The sequence below is a fragment of the Toxotes jaculatrix genome, chromosome 12, assembly GCF_017976425.1.
Source record: "Toxotes jaculatrix isolate fToxJac2 chromosome 12, fToxJac2.pri, whole genome shotgun sequence".
Taxonomy (NCBI): domain Eukaryota; kingdom Metazoa; phylum Chordata; class Actinopteri; family Toxotidae; genus Toxotes; species Toxotes jaculatrix.
The window spans coordinates 11,385,705-11,412,378 of NC_054405.1; the positions used below are offsets into that span (position 1 = coordinate 11,385,705).

The 26,674-nt window shown below is 42.3% G+C and overlaps 2 protein-coding genes across 2 annotated transcripts; both read left to right on the plus strand.

Moving 5' to 3' along the window:
- The first annotated feature begins 231 nt into the window (after positions 1-231).
- On the plus strand, positions 232-11,611 carry LOC121191042 (neuronal tyrosine-phosphorylated phosphoinositide-3-kinase adapter 1). The gene is made up of 6 exons (XM_041052097.1): positions 232-419; positions 6,714-7,081; positions 7,164-8,957; positions 9,075-9,317; positions 10,488-10,594; positions 11,180-11,611. The coding sequence occupies exons 1-6, from the start codon at positions 232-234 to the stop codon at positions 11,609-11,611; spliced, it is 3,132 nt and encodes a 1,043-aa protein (XP_040908031.1).
- A 3,289-nt stretch (positions 11,612-14,900) lies between these two features.
- On the plus strand, positions 14,901-26,389 carry atp1b2b (ATPase Na+/K+ transporting subunit beta 2b). Its single transcript, XM_041052087.1, has 7 exons — positions 14,901-15,358; positions 19,653-19,781; positions 19,874-19,981; positions 20,191-20,396; positions 20,664-20,723; positions 21,253-21,348; positions 21,519-26,389. Exons 1-7 carry the CDS (start codon positions 15,268-15,270, stop codon positions 21,681-21,683), a joined length of 855 nt encoding a protein of 284 aa, XP_040908021.1. The 5' UTR covers positions 14,901-15,267; the 3' UTR covers positions 21,684-26,389.
- The last annotated feature ends 285 nt before the right edge of the window (positions 26,390-26,674 follow it).

A 26,674-nucleotide genomic window follows, 5' to 3' on the forward strand; every position in this document is an offset into this window, starting at 1 on the left:
TCTGCCAGTAATTTGGGTTTGATTATTTAGGTTTCTCAGTGCATCACCACATCACAAAGTAGTCACTGTCAATCTTGTCAAGCCACAAGAAGGCTGGGAAACTGTTAAATGTGTGTTTTGTTTTTTAATGATTTATGAGCTCAAACATTGCCCTTGTTTCTTATCGTTTAGGTGAGTTGGAGGAGGCTGCCTGCGCCATACGTCCCCTTCTCCCGAGTCTTCTTCTATACCATGAGCTCTGGCTCAGCCCAGGATGTGGCAGTCGAGCATTTCCTGCGTGACATAGAGAGGCGAAGCAAGCGGCTACACTGCGCTGTGATAGGCTGCGAGGAGGAGCGACCCCGCAGCGACATGAACCTGCTGTATCGTAAGAGCCGTTTGGACTGGAGGCAGAGGGACCAAGAGGGAAGTAAAAAGAGGTGAGAGGATCAGCTCGCAGGAGCTCTGCATATGTGGAATTACATTATGGTTCAGTTCAGTGGGGATATAAACCTCTTAGCCGACGTGAATGAGTTTAATTTCAAAATCTTAATTCCAAGCACAGTTCATGAAGTCAGAGGGGTTCGCCTGAATAGTCTTGGGTAAATTTGCATAACAGCAGTTCATAATGAAGTTAATATGTTCTGTAGATGAGATAAACTACTATAATGTCAGCCAAAATGTCAAAGGGCAAAAAGGGGGCAAAAACTAATGAAAAAGGAAATTAAATCGAGTTGTTGCCTCATTTGTCTCAATACATATGTGATTATTTTGTCTTAACATTACATACTTTCATCAGAGGTTCTGACCTTTAAGGTATAATCGGACCACTTGTTTTATTTCATAGCAATGTCTCATATGAATCTGGGTCATTTGCTCCCTTAACAGTTTTCCCATGAAGGGAGAGGAATTTAAAAATGAAAGTTTGGTTGTTATGGCAATGAAGACTGAGACGGTGTATAGATTTATCACACACATACACACACACACACACACACACACACTCTCCCTCACAATGCTATATGTGATGTTTTCCAACAGAGATGGAGTGAATAAGAAAACTTTACCTTTCTTGAGTTTTTATGTAATAAACAGGCCTTGAAGCTGAGCCAGGCAACAGTGGTGGAAAGTACATTTTACTCAAATACTGTACTCAAATACTTGAGAGTAACTTGAGAGTTTTTCCACATAAAAAAAATTTACGCCACTTTTTACTCACCCACATTTATCTCATATATGTGACAGCTTTATTTTTCTAGTTTCTTGTCATAGTGAGATTTTACATTAACAAAGCTTGTAAAATACAATAAATTGTTTAGGATTAAACCAGTGGTTCCCAGTCACTTTTTGCTTATGGTCTCTTATCAAAAAAGGATTTAATTGAGGCCTCTTGTAGCGTTTCAGATGCCTGTGAGTTATTTGCAGCTCCACCGAATAAAGAATTCTCTTCTAAATGTCCCGGATGGTTTTACTTAAATAACTGCTTGAGCTCCAAAGAGGTCAAATTATCCAATATTTCACATAATAAGCAAGGTTTGACAAAATGTGGAAAAAAAAGAAAAAAATCAATATAAATGAATGTAGGAGAACTAATCCTGCCCCATTAATCAAATAGTGGCCCCCCAGGTTTATCTTGTGACCATATGGAGGAGGCCTAAACTCCCAGACAGGGAACCACTGGACTAAACTGCAACAACAACAACCACCCAACCCTGAACAACAATAAAGTGCTACTCATGCATTTATACATCAGTAATACAAATAGCTAATCATGTTATATAAAATTATGTAACACTCATGGGGAGTATTTTTGTGCAGAATACTGTTATTTTACTTTTTATACTTTAATACTTCTTATACTTCTGTACTTTTACTTAAACAGGCTTTTGTTTAAGTGAACATTTAACTTGTAATTAATTAATTTTTTATTCTTTTTTATTATACTTTTACTTAACTAAAGAATCTGAATACTTCCTCCACCTCTGCCTGCCAGCCCTGTTTTAGTAGGATTGAAAAGGCGCAGTGTGTGTTCAGGGCTCTGATTTCTTTAACATTACAGCACATTTAGTTGATGACATGTCAGATCCAGCTCCTCTGTTTTGGACGTCTTCCAGCACAAATGAAAAGTAATCATAATAATTCATAACACAGACTAAGAGCTGGTCTTGTCATTAATATTAATAATAACGATAATGATTAAATCTTGTGTAAACGTTTTATGTGATTTTAGGGTCAAATGAAATTGGATTTGTTTAATCTGCATTTTACACAGACATGCTGAAAGATATTCAAGCATCAAAACAAACCAATTAATTTATAATAGATCTGATTCAAGCTCTCTGCAAAAGTGTCAATGCATTTGTCAACAACATAACATCATCACACTCTGAATCACAAGCTGGTCATGACAGTATTGTCTAGAAAAGTGTGTGTGAGCGTCTGTGTGTATGCGATCTCGTTTGTCTGAGTGTGTATTTTTTGGGGACAGAGGAGAGATGTACTGTTCAAATGTGAGTCACCTATAATTCACCATATTCCACACTGTGTATGGGGCTGTTTGTGCCTCTGAGGAGAGAGAGAACATCAAAGACACCAATTCAGTTTGTTTAGAAGCGTGTTCGAGTGCTTTCTGACTCACAGCGGTAATTGGAGGCCCTCATGTTGGCAGCAGAGATCAACGTCATGGCAGCATCAAGCCAGTGGAGGTGTAGGGCAGCAAGTGGGACAGCAGGACATGATGAGCGATGAAAACAGAGCCGAGCGGGGCCAGAGCAGCAGAGGTGAGAAGCAGGACATGACCGGGGATGATCATGAACAGAGCAGGGTCAGGGATGAAATGGCACAGGGGACGTAGGGATGGAAACCAAATGGACTTGAGGCAGGACCAGGGACGACTGCAGAGCCAGTGGGAGTGGGGGAGGAGGAGGAGGAGGGGGTGTGTGTGGCAGGACAAAGGAAGCAGTATGAAGGGCACTGGTAGACAGTTTGAGATCTCGAGGCCCTCAGGAGAGAAATCACATTTTTAAAGCAGAGACAACTGTGGAGATACAGAATGGTAAATAGGTGAGTTTCAATATGGGTTTTAAAAATAGAAACTGTTTCTTATGGCGCTAATACAGGCAGACAGGCTATTCCCAGTAGTGGCGACTGGTGGAAGAAAACCTTGCTGCCAGCTGAGGTTTCATTAATTCTTGCATGGAATTATGAGACCAGTGTGAATTTTGACTGGCATGGGTGTAGCCTGGCACTTTTAATGTGTATATAGATGTATGGAGGACTAGAAATTCATAAATGAAGCTGACAGTATGTCTTATGCTAAATAAATGACAGAATTTACAAATCAGTTTATTGCATCAGACTTTATCCTTCACAACAGCTTCGTCTATGCTGCCAGTTATCGCCACTTAACCTAACTCTTGGGACAGAGGGAGGAAGCCAGAGTACGTGAGGAACCACCTGGCCTATAGGATCATTATTCTTCAGTATGAACCCTGTGACTTAAGTGCTGTGTACAGACAGAGAGACAGAAAGAGAGACCATCTGACTTCTCTGAGGCACATGTATAAAAAGACTCATAAAAGTCTCTATCATGGAGCTTTTTTCATGTTTGAAAAAAAAAGGGATTTCTTGGGAATACACGTTGGAAAGTACTGTACATGAAAATAAGCTAACAACGACTCTAAATAATTTGATGAGTTAAGTCAAGCTTGATTTGAAGTACTGAAAGTGATATTTAAACAATTTAGACTGGAGCTGGTTCTCCTGCATTCCCCAACTAAGGAACATGAGTTAATCACTTCCAGACCTTTAAAACTTGTTAATTTTTGCCACGAATAGTATTTATTGGCAGCTGAATGTGAACGTGCTCCTGTTCAGGTCAGCTCGCTCTCATGAGCAGGGAAAAACAGTCCCTGTCATATGAGGAAAAAACTTTGAAGTTAAGGTCAATGTCTACAGTGACTCCTGAGTTTCAGGCTGACAAAGTCAAGTATTGTCTTGTTGTGGAAGTTTCAAGAAGTTCATATCTGTGTGGAGATGTAGTCCTAAAAGGAAAACTTATTTTGGTCTTTAGACGCTTTAGGGGCACCTACAACCGTGTGTCACATGCTGGTAAATATAAAAAATATTACAATAATACTATTTGGAGAATCAATAGACAAAGCTGGTGCCTTATTGCTTTGAGTCAAACCACTAGGCAGTTTCACTTTTTATGTAATTTTCTTCCGCTCACAAAAGAAGAATCACATCCGTTTAAAATCATACTAGAGACAACCCATAACTTAAGGCAATCAATTAAAGTGTCGTGTATTGTGTCAGCTATGTCAGTACAAGTCCAACAGAATGAGGACACCTACACGCTCAATGTCAGCTGCTCAGCGCTTTGACTCATCTGAAACTTTAACAAGAGGAAACTTAACTGTTCTGATTTGGCCTCAAACCACAATGAGTGTTTTCAAACATAATATATATATATTTTTTTTTACAGATAGTCTCATTCAGCTTTTTAAACATAACCCACTCTTAAACTTTGCCCCAATAAGGTAAATTAGAAATAGGACGGTAGCTGCTAGGGGCAGAATTATCTTAACTGGATTTCTTCTGCAAAAACTTTATCACCGCAGTCTTAAAAGCTTCTGGGAATATCTTCCGCTCTGAGGAGGGAGGGTAGAAGATAAATCTACCAAAGGTGTTCTTCAAAAGGCTATGGAGGAGCAGTGGATAACCTTTGATTGGCAGGGTCAATGATGCACACTCCTCCCCACTTCTTTCTAGTGCTTATTGGGATGAATGTGCAACCTTCATCTGCTGGCAGTCATGTGATGTTCATGAGGACAAAGACAGAAAGTTGTATTGAAGCATACAGATTTGCTCTTTACGGTACTGTTGAACATTTTATTAGAAATCATTTGAAGTCACCTTAAACGAAGGCAAATAAATTCCTGATTTGGACAAAGCCAGAAAGGAGCAGAGGAAACTTCCTGAAATATTTCTAACATGAGAGTGGCATCAAGCTTCTCATCTTAATTGTCCCCAAGAAGTGAATAATCGTATTTCTAACTAAATGCCAAACTACTGGCTCAAGTGCTCGTTGCTATAGATAAGGAGCCTAGTGTAAAGTAGCAAGAAAGAGAAATGAATAAAGAGGTGAGGGTCCAGGTTTTTGAACAGCTGAGCCTTGGTTTGAAGATGTTGAAAGCTTCTTTTGCCCTAAGAAGAAGCGAGAAAAAAAAACAGAGCACTTCAAGGTGCTAGAAGGATCTGCTCAGCCTCTGTTCTGGGCTAAATTTGGCCCTGTAGTATCTATGTCGATTGTGAGGAGTCACAAGTACATCTCCACAGGCGTTCAAGGGCACAAACATACTTGTACAGATGCAAACGCACTCTTTTTCCTGTATCACACACATGAACGCACATACTCAAGCACAAAACACACATTGCCTCACGCATGAGGAAGAAAATAGGAGCCTCTGTGTTCTCCACGATGAGCAGCCCCAGTGCTGCCTCTGCTGCTTGCAATGTTGACTACAAATTGTAAGCTCCAATTGTCTTCTTCTGTGCCTCACTGTCTCACAGGGATTTCAACTGATCTAAAAAAGAGCGCTTCATGACCCATAGTCATATGTCGCCATTATGTGCTATGATGAATCACACACACACAGAATAATCATGCATTTGAGCTGTTTAATTACACACTGAGAAACACAGTTTCTCGCAGCATCAAATATGAGAGACAGATGTGGATACCCAGATGTGTCTTTGTGGAGATGTGATCAACACAATCCTGGAACAAGAATCAGTTATGAAGCTGTGAATTCCTCCTGCATCCCTGCAGTGAATTCTGGGATCTTTTTTTTACTCCTTTTGATGGTGTTTCCACCGCAGATGCAAATATTTTTGCAATTTTTTTTTTTTTTGTTTCTCTCCTCTGACATTTTGTGTAAGCGTCATTTATATGGGGGAAGTAAGTCAACCTTCTTCAAGAGAGTTGGCTTAAAGGCCAGGGACTTCTTGTGTTGCTGTGAGGTGAAGCCGCATAACACATAATATCAGAAGCCACTTTGTAAGCCTTTGATGAACTCAGGAAAGCGCCACCCAAAATTATGGTTGAGCTTGTGGATCTTATATATAAAAGACATATATTTCACATGATCTGTACGTGAATGAAAATTCAACTGTCGTCCATTTTGGTAAAACACCACAACTTATTATTTTTATCTTTTATTCTGATTTTTCTCTGTCAGTTGCATTTTGTTGTTGTGGGAGCTCATATCATTGATGATTTCAAAGACAAACCATCAAACACATGAAAATCACAACTGTTCCCATGGTAACAGATTAAATGCTTCTGGTGAAAACACACTACAGATGTGGGCTGAGGATATAAAAATATAGAGAATAAGGGAATTCCAGCAGCTGAGTGTATGCTTAGAGTACTTTGTTTTTGCTTAGGGAATTGATTTCCTAATTGAATGTGTTTGAGAGGGAAGCAGATGTGGAGAAATTCAGATGGAAAGATATGTGAATACGAAAGATGGAGGAGCCTCCAGGGTTTCCCTTTTTACCGTGAAAGCCCTGCAGGCATTTCTTTATTGATAAAGCAACGTTTGAAGACCAACGAGAGAGTGAGGAAAGAGGGAGGTCAATATAAAGGGTAGTACATGAATGTTTTTCACTTCGCTATGATTTCTTCATGCTTCAATAATTTTCTTCCATCCACACCTTCCCAATTGCAGCTCTAGCCAAAACGACCCCTCAGCTACTGTTGGCAAAGTCAGAGACTTGGCTTCTTTCCGGCGGCACTTCCGGATGGGTTTCATGACCATGCCGGCCTCCCAGGACCTGTCTCCTCACTCCTGTGCCTCTGCTATGGCGCCACGCTCGCAGTCCTGCCACGCTGTCGGTGCCGGGGATACCAGTCTAGAGAACGGAGATTACTCTGACACCCAGTCCCAACATGGCGGCCGATGCCCCCCAGCCAAACCCAAACGCCACCCAAGCACTCGCCTCAGCTCCTCGTCCGCTGATAGCAGAGGACCTCCTGAGACGCCGCCACCACCTCCGCCCACTCACTCACAAGCCAAACACTCAGAGAAGAAAAATGGTAAGAAATGTGTGTGCAGGTGCTTCTTCTACAGAGAAAATATTCTATTTTCTTGACTTGTGTTTTTTTCCTTCCCATACAGCTATGAAGAAATCTGACTCTGGGGATATTGGAGCTAAGAAGGTGCCTCCTTTAAAGCCTAAGAGAAGTCCCAGCACCCAGCTTTCCTTTGACCCTCTTCCTCCACGTGTGCCTCCTCCTGCCGCATCCCTGCTTTTCCAGGCAGCAGACTCTCAGATTCAGACAGGAGACGGGGAAGATGAGCCAGTCTATATAGAGATGGTGGGCCAAGTGTTCACCAGGGACAGCCAGACGGCCACCCCCCACCCTGTCACCCCTGTGGCCACCACACCGGACTCTGACTCAGACCAGAGTGAGGCCATCTATGAGGAGATGAAATACCCTCTGCAAGAGGACAGAGAGTCCCAGAGACACCTCCCTCCCAAACATGAGAAACTGAAAACCTCTAAACACTTCCAAGTCACCCCTTCCTCCTCCAGCAGCTCTTCTTCTTTGCCGCGCCCCTCCTCTTCTTCTCCCTCCTACTCCAAACCTAAAGCTACGGTGTCGATCTCTCATTCGTCTCCTCTGCCCTCCTCCGCATCCTCCACCCCTGTCCCCCAGGTCCTCTCCACCAGTCCACACACCCCACGTGCTCCTACTCCCTACCTGCTGCAAGGGAGTAAATCCGAGCCTGAGGCCAACACGAAGATCCCAGCCCCTTTCCCCAATCTCCTACAGCACCGGCCCCCGCTGCTTGCCTTCCCTCAGCCTGCAGCAGCCTCCAGCGGGGTTGGGGTGCAAAACAAGGCGTCTGCTTCTGTTAAAATGGGAACTCAAACATCCAGCATTACAACTCAAGCCAGCACCTCCTCCTCAACCTCTTCTAATGTTCCTGTATCCCTGTCAGGCTCCAAGGAGTTATCAGGAGGCAGTGCAGCCCAGCAGGACAAACACAGCAGAGAGGCCCAGTTAGGCCCAGCTCCTGGACTGAGAGCCAGGAGTCACTCCACGCCCCTGCCACCCTCCTCCAAATCCACCTCCCCTTTCTCCCATCACCACCACCACCCTCACCATCGGCCCTCGCACTACCATCACTATCGCAAGCCGGAGAGAGGAGACTCTCCTGCTCCAACCAAGAGCAGCTCTCAGACTTCGAACCAGGCCACAGTCCAGACCCAAACCTCAAGTACGGGCAAGGAAGGGAAGTCTGTTAGCTTCCTTTTGAAGTCCGATAAAGGAGAGAGGGACAAGGACAGGGACAAAGACAGGGACAAGGATAGGGACCGGGACCGGGACCGAGACCGAGAGAGGGATAGGGGTAGAGACAGGGATAGGGAGAGAGACAAAGAGAAAGACAAGGACAGAGACAGAGATAGGGATAAGGACAGGGACAGAGAAAGAGAAAGGGATCGGGATAGGGAAGGAGGGCCACACTCCTTACAGATGGACAGTGCTACCACCAGTAGCAGCCAAACATCTCAAAGCACCAGCTCAACCCCTACGCCATTATCCTCATCCCAGCGTCCTCATTCTCGCCCACATCTCCGCTCTCACACTCCACACGGCCTGCCAGCGTATAAGCCTCCCTCCTCAGACAGCCCCCTGCTGTGGACCTACCCCTCTGGTGGCTTCCGGAGACCGCCGGCTTACGAGAGCCTAAGAGGAAGCTCTCAGACGCCGTCTCTGCAACAGCCCTCAAGTCTTACTGGTGTCTGTGAGGGGGTGTCCAAGAGCAATGGAGGGTCTGCATCCCTCCAGTCAAAAGCTGGCTTCATGCCCTGGGACAGCAGTGCCAGCTTAACTGCAGATGAGGGGTCTTACTGGCCTATGCAGAGGAAATTGTCCTTCAGCCATGGGAGCAGAGAGACAGAGAGTAAGTCAGAGGTCATTTTGAATACAGGCTGCATACTTTATTGAAAAAAGAAATCAGGCTTTTTGGAGGTATTTTTAATTCTTTGAAATGTCCATTCTGTCCCTTCCCCTGTCTCAGAGGATGAAGGGCGTGCATGGAATGGCAGTGCTGATGCCCTGCTAAGGATGGATAAAGAGGATCTGGGGATGGGGTCTCGAGGAGGCCACTCAGGCATCCCAGTCCACTTTAGCGGCGCCACCAGCAGGGCCCTTGGTCACAGTGAGTCCTTGGCCGGTGTAGATAGCAGCCTGGGATTCAGAGCCGTACCCAGAGTAGGGCTCCCTCTTCCCTGCCAGACTTTCCCTGCCTGTCGGAATGGAGGTAGGCAAATGCAGTGTTCATGATATTTTACTCACAGCTTCTAACCACAACATCCTATTTAGAAAGGAACTAAGTGGATTTACATGGGGATTCTTCTGCTGGCTTTGCTGTGGTGTGTAGCTTTTACACTTGGACAGCTTACTTGTTTTTATGCCATTGTTTGACATCAAATGTGGCTTTAAACCCCCAGAATTTTAGGAAAAGATGGGAAACTTGCAGAGACTACATTGTCTCCTCTCCTTTCATCTGTGCACCGTGTCTCTTTGTCAGTCTCTGCGTCTGCACTCAAGGCCTTTCTCTAGAGACAGAGAGACAGCGCTTACCTTGAGAATCAGTGCAATGCTTTCCTTGAAGCAGAGCCAATAAAAGAAGTGTTCCATAAACAGGCCCACATCCCTGCACACACACACACATTCATGAGCCCTGGTCCCATTCCATGGTGTTTGCAGTGTACACTGAGACAAACCTGGTTGTTTAAAACATTTTAGAACTGAATTAAATTTAGTTATATGCACAAAGTACATACACAGAATGCGGTTTAAATTACAGGTAAGCCTTTAAGCAAAGTGATATTACATGAAGGTTGCTGTCAGAGTGTAACCAATGCTGAACATTCAAATTGCTGTTTCACTCAGTTACATCTCTTCTGCCACTTCAGTGTTAAACTTGTACCTTGTAAATATTTTTTATTTAGATTTTTTTTTTTTTCAGAAAACTGAGTCAAAGTCTTTATCTTATTGTGGCCTAGTCTGGCCAAACAATAATTGTCAAATAGCGGAAATTACAGATTAGGATCACCACCAAAATTAAATTATGTTTTCCTGTCCAATAAAATTTAATGGAAATCTATCTGCAAGACAACACAAGATACCCAGCAGACAGACGAGCACTGATAGAGTGAAACAGCGATACAGGAACAAATATCAGTCAAAGCATACCTACATTAATAAAAATGTGTTGCTTTAATACCCGTTGTTCACAAAGTATAAGGGTATTTTATGACTTTATGTCTGGTGGCTTAAAATAAAATGTGGGTACACCATGTACAGACGCTACGTCTCAACTCACATGAGTATGGTTAAACATTCACAGCTCTGTGTGTTAAAATGAAAAGTTATATTCCAGTGTTCTCATTAGCAAGCACACAGTGTAACGTTTGTTTCTTTACAGAAGTGGGGCGGCTGGGCCGCTCCTCCTCTGCTGCTGGAGTGAGACAGGTGGGTGGAGGAGACGTCCAGAGACAGAGCAGTCTACCAGCACGAGAAGCCCTGAATCAGGTGAATATTCTGTATAATACCCAGCCATAGATTCTATTAACGTCATTCATGGTAGATTTGGGAGTGAACATTAATATTGTTCTCATTATTACTTCCCCTCGTGCTAGAGACAAGGCTCCTGCAGATCTATTTATAGCAGGTAGATATGCCCACTGAGCAGAATAAGGTTCTGGCCTGCCTCAAAAGAACAGGAGTCGCTAAGGTACATGACGTAGGCTCATATGTAATCACTAAATGTGGGAGAGTAGTGGATGAGAGAACATGCTGTTCTGTGTTTTGGAGAGATGAGCTGCAGTCTTCAAGCAGTGCATTTTGCCCAGATTCTGGCTGCATAGCAAGTGCTGACGCAGTTTGAGTGTGCTGCAGAGACTGTCTGCATGCGTCTGGTTGACCCTCCCTCAACCTGTAATAGATGAAGCAGCGCTGCATCCTGGTGGCTGTCCGGAGGAACTGCAGTATTATTCAGCCTGTTAGTATTGGTTGCCACCGTTTACAGCACTGCAGTGATTTTTCAGGTTATTTAGAAACTAAAATCCTCTAATATCACGAAACACCCCATAGATTCACTGGCTTGACTTTTTCCAGCTGCATGGTCTGGCCCAGCCTCAGGTGCCCTGCAGTCCCAGCAGCCCCAGCGTGTCTCGGCAGCAGCAGCAGCTTCAGCTTCACCAGCAGCAGCTGCAGTTAAAGCAGCAGCTCCAGCAGCTTCAGCAACAGCACCACCTGCAGTTGCAATTCCAGCAGCTTGCCCAGCTGGCACAGGGACAGCCTCCCATCAGCGGAGGCACCACCCCTTCCACAACGCAGACCCAGAGAGATGGCAAGCTGCTGGAAGTCATTGAGCGTAAACGCTGCCTGTGCAAAGAGATCAAGGCCCACAGGCGCCCTGACAAAAGCCTTTGCAAGCAGGACAGCATGCCCATCCTCCCTAGCTGGAGACGGACACCTGAGCCTCGTAAGACTGGCACGCCACCCTGCCAGAGGCCGCAAGCCGTTGTGTGGGACACGGCTATCTGAGGTGGTAAGACAGGCCAGAGAGAGTACAGCAGTGAAAAGAGACACACACTAACACACAGATGAGTGGAAGATGGGCGAACAATTAATAAGAGATGAGAGTAAAATTGGGTTCAGGAACTGGAATGTTCTTTAAATGGTTTGTGGTGAGATGATTGCCACAGAGGAATGAGAGATTTGGGGGACGGAGAAGAAGAGATTCTCTAGCGCTCTTGTTGTGTGGAAAAACTGATCCGAGAACAGTAGTAAAGGTTGTATGAGACTGAACTCATTTGGAAAAAACAAACAATAAAAAAAGGCTGATAAAAGAGGTTGAAGAAAAAGAGGTATTACAATCAGACTAAATTTCTTACCCAGTTGATTTGTACTTGCTCTCTACTATGTACTATGTTAATGTGTTCTAATTGCCAATGATTTTTGCCACAAAACAACACAACGCACAGTAACAACACACCAGTGTTACTGCTACAAAACGAAGACGCCAACTAAACAATAATTGGTGGGCTGTTTTCTGAGATTGGTGTTGCCAAATTTCCTCCTGACTACTTGAGACATAAGAATCATGTATTTTCTCCAACAAACATAGGAACTGCTTTGTGGACGAGAAAAGGCAAGACTCATCGATAAGTTATTGAAGTGTTTCTTGAAATCGTGAATGCATATGAGATGTTCTTGGTATCAATAGATTGTCATTGTGGATGCAAATAATCATCACTGAGGAGTAAAAGCTACCTACTGTATCTGTTTGCATATTTGTAATGTATCTATTTACTTTCTCAACGTTTCTGCAATTTTATAGCAATATGCTCCCAGTGCTGGAGCAACATAATTAAAACTTGTGTCAACTAGCCTAACATACATATCTAAGACTTGAAGAAGTCATATTTACTGTGTCATTCTCTGCATGTCACGATAGACATACAGTATTGTAAAAAATATATATATGTGTGTAGAGATGATCATGTCAGACTTTTACATACAGCAGATCTTCACTATGATAATTATCATGTGGTTGTATAAAAAGATACAAATACGTTGCCTGGGGTATCATTAAACAAAACAAAAAAAAAGAAACGAAAAAAGAACGATGGCACATGCTGTGCAGTCCAGTCAAACGCAGATACGGATCGGCGGTACAAAAACTTCATCACTCATGCTTTACCCACAGTTGCACATTAGTGATTGTTCCTCCACACAAAAAAACAAGCACTGACACCCATCAACACAGACTGTACAATATGGTGCAACTGATAAGACTGTGAGTATTGATCACCTCAAACAGAATGCTGGAACAATCTGCACAAAAAACATGGTATACGCTTAGGAGAAATTAAACCCTAATGTACTGTAAATAGATATGTACAACTGTATTGAAAATGTAGCAGTTATTTCCATTTTCATACTTGTAATCAGTACATATTATGTAGCATATACTGTATAAACATAACTTTGTTCACTTGTTTTTTCTAAAAGAATTAAGTACTTTATCTGCTGCAGCCACTCCATGCATTACTTATAGTTCTACTAATAAACAGTAAGCCCTCTAAAGAAAGGCACAGTCCAACAGTTGTTTATTTAAATTTATGCAAGACTCCCTTTAAGCTGTGTTATCATTTGATTTCTGTCTGGTTTTTTACATTCATTTTTATTTGTGTACAGGTTTCTTGATTTTTTATTTTATTTTATTTTTTATTTTTTTGGAATACTTTGCTGCTATCTTGAACTACTGGTGTTGTTCACTCAGCTACATGGTGTTACCATGAGAAACATTATCAATATAGTGGTTATTGTTACATATTTGTTTTATTTCTGAAAGCCACGTGAAATGAAGTTTGTATCTTGAAGAGTGAGCCCTTCTGTAATAATATTAAGGCACTTGAATGTCTCTTGGTTGTTGTTGTTTTATGATAGTTAGCACCAAACTGTACAGTACAGTACACCCCGTGAAAAGAAGACCTATCTAAATGTGTGAGAGTCACTGCTTGGCCTTTTGTTTTAGCTCCGCCTGCTCGTGTTTGACGGTCGAGGGATTTTCGAGTTTACTGAGTCCATTTTCAAACAAACACAGGTCAGGTTGATGGAAATGGGCAAGTGCAATGCATGCAGAGATTCCTTATACAGAAAATGTCCCAATGATACTGACAATTGTGCCCAATTTAATTTCAGATACCAAGTAATCACCTTACTATGATTCCTTTTCACAGACTGATATGGAACCCTAGGTATCATTTCCCAACATAGTTTACAGAAGCTGTTGGTTTTGTGTGTCTACTAAAACAGTGGCCATTATATGAGTGCCATACTATATTGATATGGTAAGATACGGTGTACCTTGGAAATCACTGTAGTGCTATATTTGCATTGATATTGTCATTAAAATAAATTTTATATAATGAACTTTACACAACAAACAGGATTTTTGCATGTGTTCATGCCTCGTGTTGTTCCGCGGTGGGGATGGAGGGAATATGGACATCATGTTCCCACTGCGCTTCTGCAGCGGGTGTCGCAACACCCTCCAGTTTCCTAGCGAGGGCGCTACTTTCACTCCTCGCCGCTTCTGGTGTGGCTTTGTACAGCCACCGCTTCAGTATAACACACAGACAGTTATACATAGAGTGATGCATCAGGCTTTAAACAACCTTTATAATTTGAATTTAAAACATTTACCCGAATAAATTATTGTTCTAGCAAAAAAAGCTGAATGTTTAGTACAGAATCCCAAGAACATTTAACCTACATCCAGTGGTGCCTTTAGCCTTCAATATGTGCCACTGCTAAAATGTCATGTGGGGTAGATGAAGCAAATATGCAAACAATTTGTCTCTTTTTTTTTTTTTTTTCAAATAGGAGGTTTGAAAAAAATCACATCAGCTGATATTAATCTCTGAATTATTATCTAACGAATCTCTTTCTCTTTTATTGTGTGTCAGCAGGCTTCGACATCTAGGGCTCACAATAAAGGGGGCTATAATTGTATCACTGAGTAACACATACACTTTTTAGAGTCCTTTAGGAATATCAAAGGGAAATTTTGTTGATTTTTCTATGGGGAGATGACGATGCGGAGCTCGTAGCCTATAAAATGATGCCCTCAGCCGCCACACGATTCGCTCGCGGGGTTGTGTTTCATGCGTCGGGGGCCTGTCAGAAGGATGATGCGTTGCAGGTGATTGGCCAGGCTGGAGGAGGAGGAGGGAGGAGGTTAGAGCAGCTTTGCCGGAGGGGGGAATAGAGGATGAGGTTAGCGGTGGGGGTTGAAGGGGGGAGTGTGCTTGTGGAGGAAGGCGGAGGGAGTGCTTTACCGCAGTATCACTAGATTTCTGCACCACTCATCAAAACTCTGCGGCATGCAGACACAAGAGCTGGGGGGGAGGGCAGTTTACTAGGTCTGTGCTGAGAGTAGGACCGCTACCTCTGTCCATTTCTTCTGTTGTCAGGCAGGCTGCAGAGCTGTTTTTACTTTAATTTGTGCGTGTTGAGTTTTTAATTACCTCTCCTCCTTTACGGTGGTGCAGCAGAGCTCCCTCCCTCTCTCTCTCTCTCTCTCTCTCTCTCTCTCTCTCTCTCTCTCTCAGCTGCTGTCTGGCAATTGTTTCAAGCCGGCGCTTATTGCATCAGGGCTCATTCACTAGGGGTGTCCCAACTTTTATGACAAAATGGCAAAGGATGGAGAGAAAAACGAGTGGAAGGACTTTATATGGAACCCGAGGACGAGGGAGTTTCTCGGCAGGACGGCGAGCAGCTGGGGTAAGTAGGCTACTGTCCACGCTACAGCAATGCAGCAAACATGGTCCCTCGGCTCTTTAGCAGGTCTCTGTCATAGTCTCTGAAGCCGTTCCTGTAGGGACACCTTTCATGTGAATGACCGTGTATAGCAATAATGTAATATTCACCCTGGTTGAAGTGGTTTGAGCTGATCATTTTCTCCCCCCACCTCCTCAGTCGGTGCTCAGGTAATGACATGCCTGATGCTGAAATCTGAGTGCGGCACCGCTCCTGTGGAATCCGGGGCATTACGAAAAAAAAAAGAACAGATTCCTCCTGACTAGTTTCTTTCCTTATTTATTAATTTATGCAGCTGCTTTCCCTGCGCAATGCGCTGAGCATTAGGTTGGAGGAATGTGGTCTTATTTTACATTTGAATTTCACTGCAGCATCGCCGGAACAGGTTCCACTCTTGTTGCAAAGTGCATCTCATCAGCTCCTCTCTGTGGAAGAGGAGTCCTGTAGCTTAGCTTTAACATGAATTCTGCTGCAGTGACGACTTTCTTTGTTTTTCTAAGAAGATGGCTCACTGAATTTAAGTGGTAATTGGTTTGTCTGCCTGTATATTTCTTCTAATGAACCTTCAACGTGATGTCATTTATTTTCAGCTCCCCACACCCCCACCCCCACCCTGAGATTTTTGAAGGGAGATCCAACCCCAGCCTCTGTCTAAAACATAGCACTATTGCCATGTTGTGTCCTCTTTTCTGCCGCACAACCGGCCTGCAACTATTTCAAAGATTCATGAAATGATAGGGCGCATATGGCTCTGTTCTAATGACATTGGAGCGTTTTAATCTGGGTAAAGCCGAGGGCCAAATGCTATTTGTATCACCTCCAACCCGGCCCCTCCCAGTGTGTGTAAATCAGTGAGGGATTTAATCCTAATCTAATGACTTCATTGGCTGATGGGGAAGGTATCAATTCAGGATGTTCTAGCAAAGTAAACCACTCTCAGGAATTTAGACTATTTTTGATCTCTTTACCGGGGAACATCGTCTTGATGGCAACGCTGAAGTTTAGTGCTTGTGGCTGAGGTCCTGCTCAAAGTGGTTTTCACTGCAGTGGTATTCTGCTGATTATGTCTCATGAATGGACATTATACTATTAGTCAAGAGTTGGGAATCATTGACTGTAGCTTCCTTTGCTGGAGTCCTCCGACAGTGTGCCACTTAATCCAGCTCAATGCGTCCCAGGTGCTTTGAGGTCTGCTGGCCTTTTTAAGCTGTGCTCCGTAAGGCTCGTTAATTAGGCTATTTCTGTAGTTAGCCAATGCATGTATGTCTGCTAAACTTGGTATTTCACCTTGTCCCTTCCTCACTCTCCTAATAACCATACGCTGTACATTCTGTACCTTTACTTCCGCCTGACTGTGTGTCCAACATGCAAAACATGCAAAAGGCTAAGAAAACACCCAAAACAGGTCTCCGGTCTCCGGTCTTCTTGACAGACTAATATGCTGTTTGCAAATTTATTTTTATGCACTATAATGTATGTTCAGCATTAGATCAAAGGCTTCTTTGAGGATGAAACACAGAACACTTCCTCATGTGTCCTGCTTTGTGTAAAGAGCTGTAATGATATGGAAATAGCCTCGATAAAGTGGAGCAGTCCTGCAATTTTGATGTTACATTGCCACCAGCTGACACCAGGCAAACATAGTCGAGCAACTACTTCTATTTAAAATAGAACTAATTAAGTGTTCTGCACCTCCCACTTCCAAAAACAACAAAAGGCTTTTACTGGAACATGGGGAAAAGAGCCTTAAAGGGCCTAATAAGGAACAAAGTCAGGATGCTGTTCTCTGCACGCTATATACGGGATAATAATTAGTGTGACAGTAAAAGATCCACAGCTCAAAGCTACCTGTCCTCTCTCCAGACCTTTTCATTTTTATTTCAGAGGTGCGTTTATCACCGATTTACAAAACAATTTGAACAGCATGTCGTCCTAATTAATTCTGAAAGAAAAGAGACACCTCCCGCCCTTATCACTGAAGAAAGAACAGGATGCTGAACCATCCCACCCTGTCCTTTTGTTCTGTGCTTTCAACTGCCGTCTGCAAAACAAAACCTGGATGAAAGAGAGATGCTTCACTGTCCATCATCGGAGTAGACTGAGAGGGCAGACTGTAAACCTAACACCCTCTTTGCCAGGGGGAAAGCCACCCTGCCAGCGCACTTGACCCTGTATGCACGTGTGCACATCCAGTCCTCCCCTGTGTGGTGTCATATTTGTGGATGACAGGGAAAATAAACACTTAAACACTTTGCTTTGTCACATCTTACCTCTGTTGCGTCTCTCGCTGCAGTGCCTCCGGCTTGTTCCAGGGCCTGGAGCCTGACTGACTCTGTATATATTTAATGACTCAGCTTGGGCCTTTTCCATCCTACAGATGGGACGCTCACTGAAATCTTACTCAGCCATTCATTAATTTCACCTCCAATTCCAATAACTACAAGTTACAACAGTTGGATTAAAAAGCAAACAAACAAAAACTATACCCCCCCCCCCCCACCCCCCCTCCCATGGAGTAGCTTCCCCTTGACATTTTGTTATGGATTCCTCTAAGCCTGGCTGTGTGGGGAGGCAGATGCAGCACTGAGCCTGCTGACAGGGCGAATGAGCTCCACGCTGGGGGCCATGCAGCAAAGGCACAGGGTCAGGACACTCAGCTGCTACCCAAAGCCAGCCTCAGGTGTTGTTGCTTAAAATGGGGGATGCGTCACAGAAAATGCTATTTTGGTTTTCCAGCTCTCTATGTGGACAAGGATACCTGAGATGGGACCAAACAGCTGCTTCAAAACTATTTAATGATTCCATCACATCATTGGTTTGTTGGGTTGATTGACACTCGGTGTGGTGTGGTTCAGTGTAACAGGTTTAACAGCCATTTCGATGTCAGTGAATTATTAGCCATTCATCAAGCAAAGGTTCCCAAAATTTACCTGCTCCAGATTCTCAAATGTGAAAATTTTCTGTTTTTCTGATTTGTATTTCATAAATCTAATATCTTTTGTTTTGGGACTTTTGGACAAGCAATAAGAAGATGTTCTTATTGCTATCTTAGAGCTCTGGAAAACTGTGATAATGTGAGAATGAAAAATGTCACATTTATTGATAAGACAATCATTAATTGCAGCCCTACTTTCTGTCTAATGTAACATTATCTCTATGATCTTCTTACACTGTTCATGAAATAGACCTAGTCCACGATGGCTTGTAATCTCCTGACCCTGTGGCTCAGTCTCCAGGGGGTCCTTGTTCTCCCTCCTCCTGTATCCTCTCCTCTGTCATCGTTCCTCCCGCTCTGTGGACAGGGACTCTCTGTAATGAAATGAGTCAGACACCAGCCATTCAATCCTTGGTTTAATTCACACTGTTTCAAGCTTGGGGGAGAGAGAGCACAGCTCTGTCTAAGTCAAGTGGATGGAGGAAATCAAGCATTAACATACAGTCTATGTTTTGACCATTTTGACCGATAAAAGTAACTTCATTTTAGGCCATGTTGTGTAATTAATGATATTTTAAGTCTCTAAAGGACATTTGCTCATGTGTGAGTGAGAAAGAGAGAGGCAGATGTTGCAGATGGAGTGAAGCGCCTCTAGTTTAATGAGGATTAGCCGGCTTCCTGTTCACATGCACGGTCCGAAAGTGACCGAACAGACGCAACGCAGCAGCATTTCATCAAAATGAACTAATTCCATTATCAGTTCAGATGCAAGATTATTCATACTTAATGATGTGTTTGGGCATTATGGTGATTATGAAACGGCCTGCAGTTGCTTAAGGTTGCAGATGTTAGTCTAATGCAGTCTTCATGCATAAATAAAAACCCTTCCATTATAGCGCAGAGCCACCACAGCTCAGCACAGCTCAACAAGTGCACTGTAAGACACAGATGTCAGGCAACAGCAATCATTACAAATGAAAAAAAAAACAGTTATTTTTTTCATAATGCTTAATAAAACAGTAAAGGTCAGCTCTGCGGGTAGCAAGCAACATTTAGACACAATACTGTGTGATGTTCAGACACGGTGTAGAGCTGAGAACCTCTCCACAGTGTCAAGTTACTGATGCATTTTTCTATATATCCACATTGTTTGATCAAATCTGATCATACAGTACGTGCTGCTTACTAATAAGGTCCCTTCATGTGTTTGAAAATCAAATTGAACTAAAATTAATTGAATTATAGTTAAAGTGAAGTGAAGACTGCCGTTTCTCACTGATATTACATCCAGTTGATACAACTCTCTCCTCTCCTTGTTTGCAGGTCTTATTCTTCTCTTCTATGTAATTTTCTACATCTTCCTGGCTGGCTTGTTCGCGCTCACCATGTATGTCATGCTGCAGACCCTGGACGACCACAAACCCACCTGGCAAGACAGGCTCTCCACACCAGGTGCAGCAACTAATGATACAAACCGCACAAACACAGGTCACAGTCTGTGCTGCGGTGTCACCAACCTCCCGCTGTCTCTCTGTCACTCACAGGCATGGTGATTAGACCCAAAGCGGACGAGACCTTTGAGATTGTCTATCACACTAAGAACACTGAGAGCTGGGACATGTACACTCAGACGCTGGACAAGTTCCTGTCACGTAAGTCTGCCTCTCAGCTGCGCTTACAGTGACTCAAAAAGCTTACTGCTGTGGATTATCCAAAGACCCAGAATGAATTGTTTTTACCTAATAAGAGATAATTCCTTTACAGTTAGCGGGTAGGAGATTGCCTTGCACTAGGGTTTTAGTTGAGTCATAAGCTCTTACAAACAAAATAAACCCCACCCCCACCCTCATCTCTCCTGCAGCCTACAACAACTCCATCCAGGCCCAGAAAAATGATGAGTGCACCCCAGACCAGTACTTCCTGCAGGAGGACAGCAACGACGTGAAGAACAACCCGAAGCGCTCTTGTCAGTTCAACCGCACCATGCTGGAGGAGTGCTCTGGAATCAATGACCGTTACTATGGATACCAGGAGGGCAAGCCATGCATCATCATCAAGCTGAATCGGGTATGAAAGAGAAAGAGGCAAGGGAAATGGATGGTGTTGCTAGGAGACATGGAGTGATTGAGATAATGAGACTGGTTGGGAATGAGGAAAAGATAATCCCAGTAAAAAAAAAAAAAAGAAGTCAGTATAAAGATTAGAGTCACCAGTTGTTCCATTTCTTGTTGCTTTAAACAGCTTTAAACATTATTTTCCTTTCATCAGTGTTTACATAAGACTGAGATGAGAGATGGTGCTGGAGATGTGTTGTCTTTCTCTCTCTCTCACCAGGTGATTGGGATGCGGCCAGGACTGAACGGACAGGCTCCGTATGTCACCTGTGGTGCAAAGGTAATCCCTTTTTGTCTTTCACAATGAAAGGCTTAACATAACAATTTGGATTTCAGCCCATTCATAGCTATTGTGCCTCACTCTCATCTGCAATATGTCTCCTATCGCTCCTCTCCCCTTTCATTTAATGTTTGTGTTTGTACTGTTTCAACCATCATGTCTGTGTTGCATTTACAACGCATATGTACATTGCTGTTCTTTTCCTTCCTTTTTTCTCTGCTCCATCATGTCCCTTTGATTTGCCCACTCTAAGAGATACAAAGTTGGCAAAGATGAATGGGTAAGAACAGGATAAGAAAATGTGTTTGGTAGAGTTTTAGGTGATGTTTACACTTGAGTAGCAGTAGTGTAGAGTGCAGTTGCATATGAGGTGTCTTGCCTTAAAAAAGACTGTTGAAGAAGATGGCAGGCGCGTTGGGAAATGAGACATAGAGAAAAGAAGAAGATTAATGAGGCTTCCCTTCTCTGCTCCCACATATGTGAAGTGATCTTTCAGGCTGTAACTGATGAAGCTGTTTCACTCCCTCAGAGAGAAGACACTGACAAAATTGGAGAGTTGGTGTACTTCCCTCCAAATGGCACATTCAACCTTATGTACTATCCTTACTATGGCAAGAAAGCTCAGGTAAGTGGCTCAGGTACTGTGCTTTACATTAAAAATACACAATATGTTAAAGTTTGCTGCTAATGATACAACAGCTTTTATTAACTTTGCATTTTGCATTAAATATGCACCAGACAGAAAATGCTGGTTCAAATCCGTGTTCAGAGATGTCATTGGATCTGTTTTTGCAGGTGAACTATTCTCAGCCTTTGGTTGCCGTCAAGTTCCTTAACATTACTGTCAATCAAGACGTCAACATCGAGTGCAAGATCAACGCCAACAACATTCCAATTGGAAGTGAAAGAGACAAGTTTGCTGGAAGAGTGTCTTTCAAGCTGAGGATCAACACTAACTAGGTTGACCTTTTTCCTCTCTTGAAAATCACTTTCTTCATTCTCTGCAACACTGCACGTGCACAGAAACAAATCACAGTATTCACACCCTTTGTAGGTTTTGTTTACACATTGTCCAGTTGTGTTCTGAGATGAGTTGAGAATAAAAGGGTGGTAATCCTGTCATTATTTCTGTCTGTGCGCTTTGGGACAAATTCTTTCCTGTACATTAGTTTGAGGTGATGTCTATTTATACTGCATGACAAACTAGGGGATATAAAGGATGTGAACATGTGTTTTCAGAGTTTGCAAGGATCAGCAACATTACCACTTTATTGCTGCTCCCCTCCTGCTGCCTCCTTATAGAGTATCCCTCTATATATGAATATACACAAATTACAATACAAAATGTGTATATCTACAGTATTTATACGGTATCATAACCTTATATCAGTACATCTATTTTGTTGCACTTAAAAGAATAGTCCAACCGACTCGTGTATATCTTGATGGATGGATGCAGAGATGAAGCCATTTTGCATGTGTGTATTGTCTTTAGTGTGCTTTGAGGGCAGGAGGCCCTTGTGTCCCACCTCTCTGCTAAGTGTGAAATATGGTTATGTCAAATCACTGACCACCAGGAGGGACTGCACTGTAATCTTCTAAACTACACGCACAGCCAGTATGTGTTTCGAAAACAACATACACTAAGATTGAAATCTTTAAAGAAAAAAAAAATTTTTAAAAAGGGAGTTACAGTAGAATTCAAAAACTTTAAGTGTGTGTGTGTGCGTGTGTGTGTGTGTGTGTGTGTGTGTGGTTGTCTGTGTGTGTTGCTGTTTGTGTGTGTGTTCCATTCACAGTTCCCATCTCATACTGTAGGTCGGGAAATTGCATGCAATGTGCAATATTCATTAAGTGGCAAACATTATGAATGCTTGAGTCCGTTCTTCACGTGAGAGGACTTGGATTAAATGATAATCATTTTGGATCATTTCATATTCAAACTGGTTGTTTGACCTGAGAGCAGCCTGTTAAAAACAGGGGTATTTGGGTTGCTGCGAATGCTCATATCAACGCAGCTGACGCCAAACGAACTCTGATGGGAGACAGGACGTCAGTTATGTCTCATCTTGACAACATTACCTTAAGTAAATTCAGCTCCCTGGCTCCCCCCAGACGAAAGTTATCAGCTCAAACAACCATGTCAACATCACGTGAGAACAGCTAAAATGATCCTCCTGCTGCACAATGACGTTACACTCCCTGACACTGTCATTTCATTCCTAAAGTTAAACCAGGAACCATTTTCTTGTGTCTCAATTTGTAATTAATTTAAACATGAATATTTAGAGTTGTTTTTTTTTTTTTTTTTTGTGTGTGTTGCATCTATTTCACATGTATCAGAAATAGATGCCATTGTCATATTTTGTATTTATTTGCACTGGAAGTGTGCTTTTTCCTCTTCTTCTCTCTTCTTTTTTTGTGATGCTGAGCTGAATTAATCAATGTATGTACAGTTTCAGAGGAGGAGGACATAGAAAGTTTGTGTTTGTTCCCTTTGTTTCATTCATTCTCATACTTAGCCTCTAAAATATTCGTCCAGGATATCAAAATGTGTAGTTTGCATCTTCTTTTAAAGGTAATTAGAGTCTTGATAATGTGAAGTGTTTGTCAATCAGAGTTTTGTTCTATAGGCCTGTAGGAAATGACCAAATCTTGAGATTTGCTTTCACATAGAAAATGATATTGTCCCATGTAATCCTTTTTTTCTGCAGTATTCTGAACTGTTGCATGAATCAGGCTGACGGCAAAGCCATCATGATAACTAGATAACCAGTTTGAACAACCAACCTTTAAAACCTTAAAGCTTTTAAAATTCATAAATTATGCTTGAGTTTGGTGCTGGAGCTGTTTACTTAACCTGTGTTCACTGTGCCGTACAGGTACACAGAACTGAGATTAGCGGTAGAAATGTGTGGAGTCACATTTTTAAACATTGCCCTGGCGCAGCTACAAAATTGTAACCAATCCGACTGTGATCCTGCCATGTCACTGCAGCTAATGTGGAACACAAGCATCTGTTCACTCACATTAAGGTTTGGCTTGGCTCCACCATTTAATTTCTCTCACAGCAATGTGTTCCTCAATATGCATGTACATATCTCTCGCAGTGGTTTAAAGAGGACCTCATTATCTAATCCAGCCAGACAGACAGAGAAAGAAAGAAAGACAGTTAAATCTAATCAAGATGGATGCGCCCTAACATCATCATACGCCCTAACAGTCATCTGAGGCTCTTTTTTGGGCTTTTTGTGACTGACTGACCACTTCACATGCATTTCTCCTCTGGCATCCCTGCAACACTTACTTAATTTCACTGTAATCTCTTAATCTGACCGGCTAATCCAGAGCAGGCACGCTGAACTTCTTTACCCTACTTTATCGCTCCTCCTCCTTGTGTCAAACACTTGGTTCACTATCATCGTGTTCGAGATGGATAAAACAAGGTTCATTCCTTCCTCATTTTTTTTCTTCTGTGCATTCAATTCCTATTTTTCCCCATTCATTGTTAAACTCAGTGAGGCCCTTTTAAATCACAACGAAGCAAATAAAATGTTTTGCTTCATCACCTCCATTTGTTTGACTTATGTGCATGTGAAGATTTGTTCTTCAACCAAAGATCTTCATGACAGTTTAAATATTATTTACGTTGCTGCACTGACTCATCCTGAGCAGCAGATCTTAGTAAGGATCTCAGGCAGAAATACTGTAGGATCCAGGTGGAGGGCAACAGACCCTGTGTGATTAAAAGGCCTACTCATATATAATAATGATAATGATAATTATAGTAATAATAATATGCACAAAAGGAACAGGTTTCATTACAACATAACAGTGCCTCCTGGTGGACAGACAGTGTTGTTCCCCAGTGTCACAGAATGTTATTTCCTGTTATCTCCATTTATCCCTTTTATTTTCTGTGATAATTTGGAGATGTCCTCAAAAAGCAATATATTTATTTCTTGTGTATTTATTGGAAAAGGCTGTAACAAAATAAACAAAGCGTATCATCAAGAGCAAAGGAGAAAAAAAAAGGAAAGAACATATGGATATTGCATTCAGGCAGTTTTTGCCTGTGTGTATTACCAGGATGGAATAATATAAAAACTGTTGTTTTGTTTATAAAAGAGTATTTTTATTGCTATTTTGTTGTAAAGAGGAGAGAATGTATTCGCTTGGATTGTATCATGTCATGGGAGCTACCTGGTAGGTTTTCATCATTTAGTTCAACAAATGGCAAAATGTTAACAGCTTGGTTGGGAAAGTTTTAGGGTTTTTTTAAATGTGGATTTTTTTGTCATTGTTTGAGTCCTTTCTACCTTCTTAAATTGAGCTTGTGAAGCTTGCAATGAAAGTTCTCTGATCACTGGGGTCTGATGTATCAGAATTAAGACAAAGTATATTGGTAATGTGGTAGAGAAATCAGAGGGAGCAGTGCTTTCAGGGAGCATTCAAGTGCAGGACATTAAGACAATTTAAAAACAAAACTACAACAGGGCCTAGAGCAAATGTCAGAGAGAGTCAGCTGTTTGCATTTTAAATAAGGAATAATTTCAAGAAACCTTGTTACCCCCATCTAATCCCCTCATGTTACATCATATTATTGCCTAAAACTGTGGTGTTCAACCATAAAATTTGCTGAAATAATCTCACCCAAAAGGAGAATAATTCTGTTCTGGATCTTTATTTTTGCTCTTACTCTATGTATATTTTGCTCATGTTTACTGCAAACCAAGATAGAGAAATAAATAAATGTCATTTAAGGGAACTCAAACTGAAAATTATTTTTTGCCCTCTGCCTCGCAGTCACATTTCCTTCCGTGTATATTTACATTAACGTCTCATCGTAATTACTCTGAATCAAAATGTGGTCAGATTTAGCATGCTCTTTGTAAGGGGACAGAGAAAGAAACAGGCCAGAGTCAAAAGTAGCGTCAGGTGGATATAAGCTAATGTAATCCCATTCACCATAATCCTCACAGCCTACAGCACCAGTGGGACCTGTGCGCACCTACTGGTGAAAACCCAAAGGGTGACATGGTAGTCTGATTTCCTGAAGTGAATTAGTGAGAATCTCAGTTTATTTTCACAAGAGTATCATGAGGATGTGAATGTGTAGCGGAAATACCACCAGCAACACGTCATCCTCCTACACACATCACGGGTCAGAGCTCACACATTCATGTCTTGGCTTGATTATTGTGCAACAGATTGCTATTCATAATCATAAATATTGATCCATCCAAGATCAAAAATATGTGAATCCTCATTTAGGTTGGATGCGTTCCCTTTGGGAGCTGCTTTAACGTAGTCTGCCTCCAACTGCTTGACAAGATTACAGCTGAAGTGTACTTCCGCTCACTGACCTTCAACCGGCTCCTGTCTCTTGCTCACGCTGTGCCCTCGGGCTCTATCCTTATCTCTCCTTTCTTCACTGTCTTCTCCTCAGAAAGAGAGAGCGCAGTCCAGGAAAAGGGAGAGAGCCAGGATTACGTAGCATTAGAGGTATTTGTGGGTTTAAAATAGTCTGATCAAGAGAAGTGCCAGTGACTGATATTTGCACATACTATTCTCTGTGTTACACACGCATTACTGAATAATCTACAACCCGTTAAAATTCTTTAACGGGTTGTAGATTATTCAGGAAATATTTAACATGTTTAACATATTTTAACATGTTAAATATTCTTACAAAGAGATATAATGCAGGGAGGAAGCTTTTAAAAACAAAAACAAAAAACAAAACCATTTCCACAAAATGGGGCCAGGTAGGAGTGTTACACAGGGCAGATTACATTCACCATGAGGTAAAGAAAGTGAAGATTAGTCTGTGGCAGAGCGTTGGAACCTCTGCTGGATGTTGGATAACATTACACAACAGTTCAGTGGCATTTAAATGTCAGAGTTATCACATTACTGGACCAGACTATGTTATAAAACAGGCAACTGGA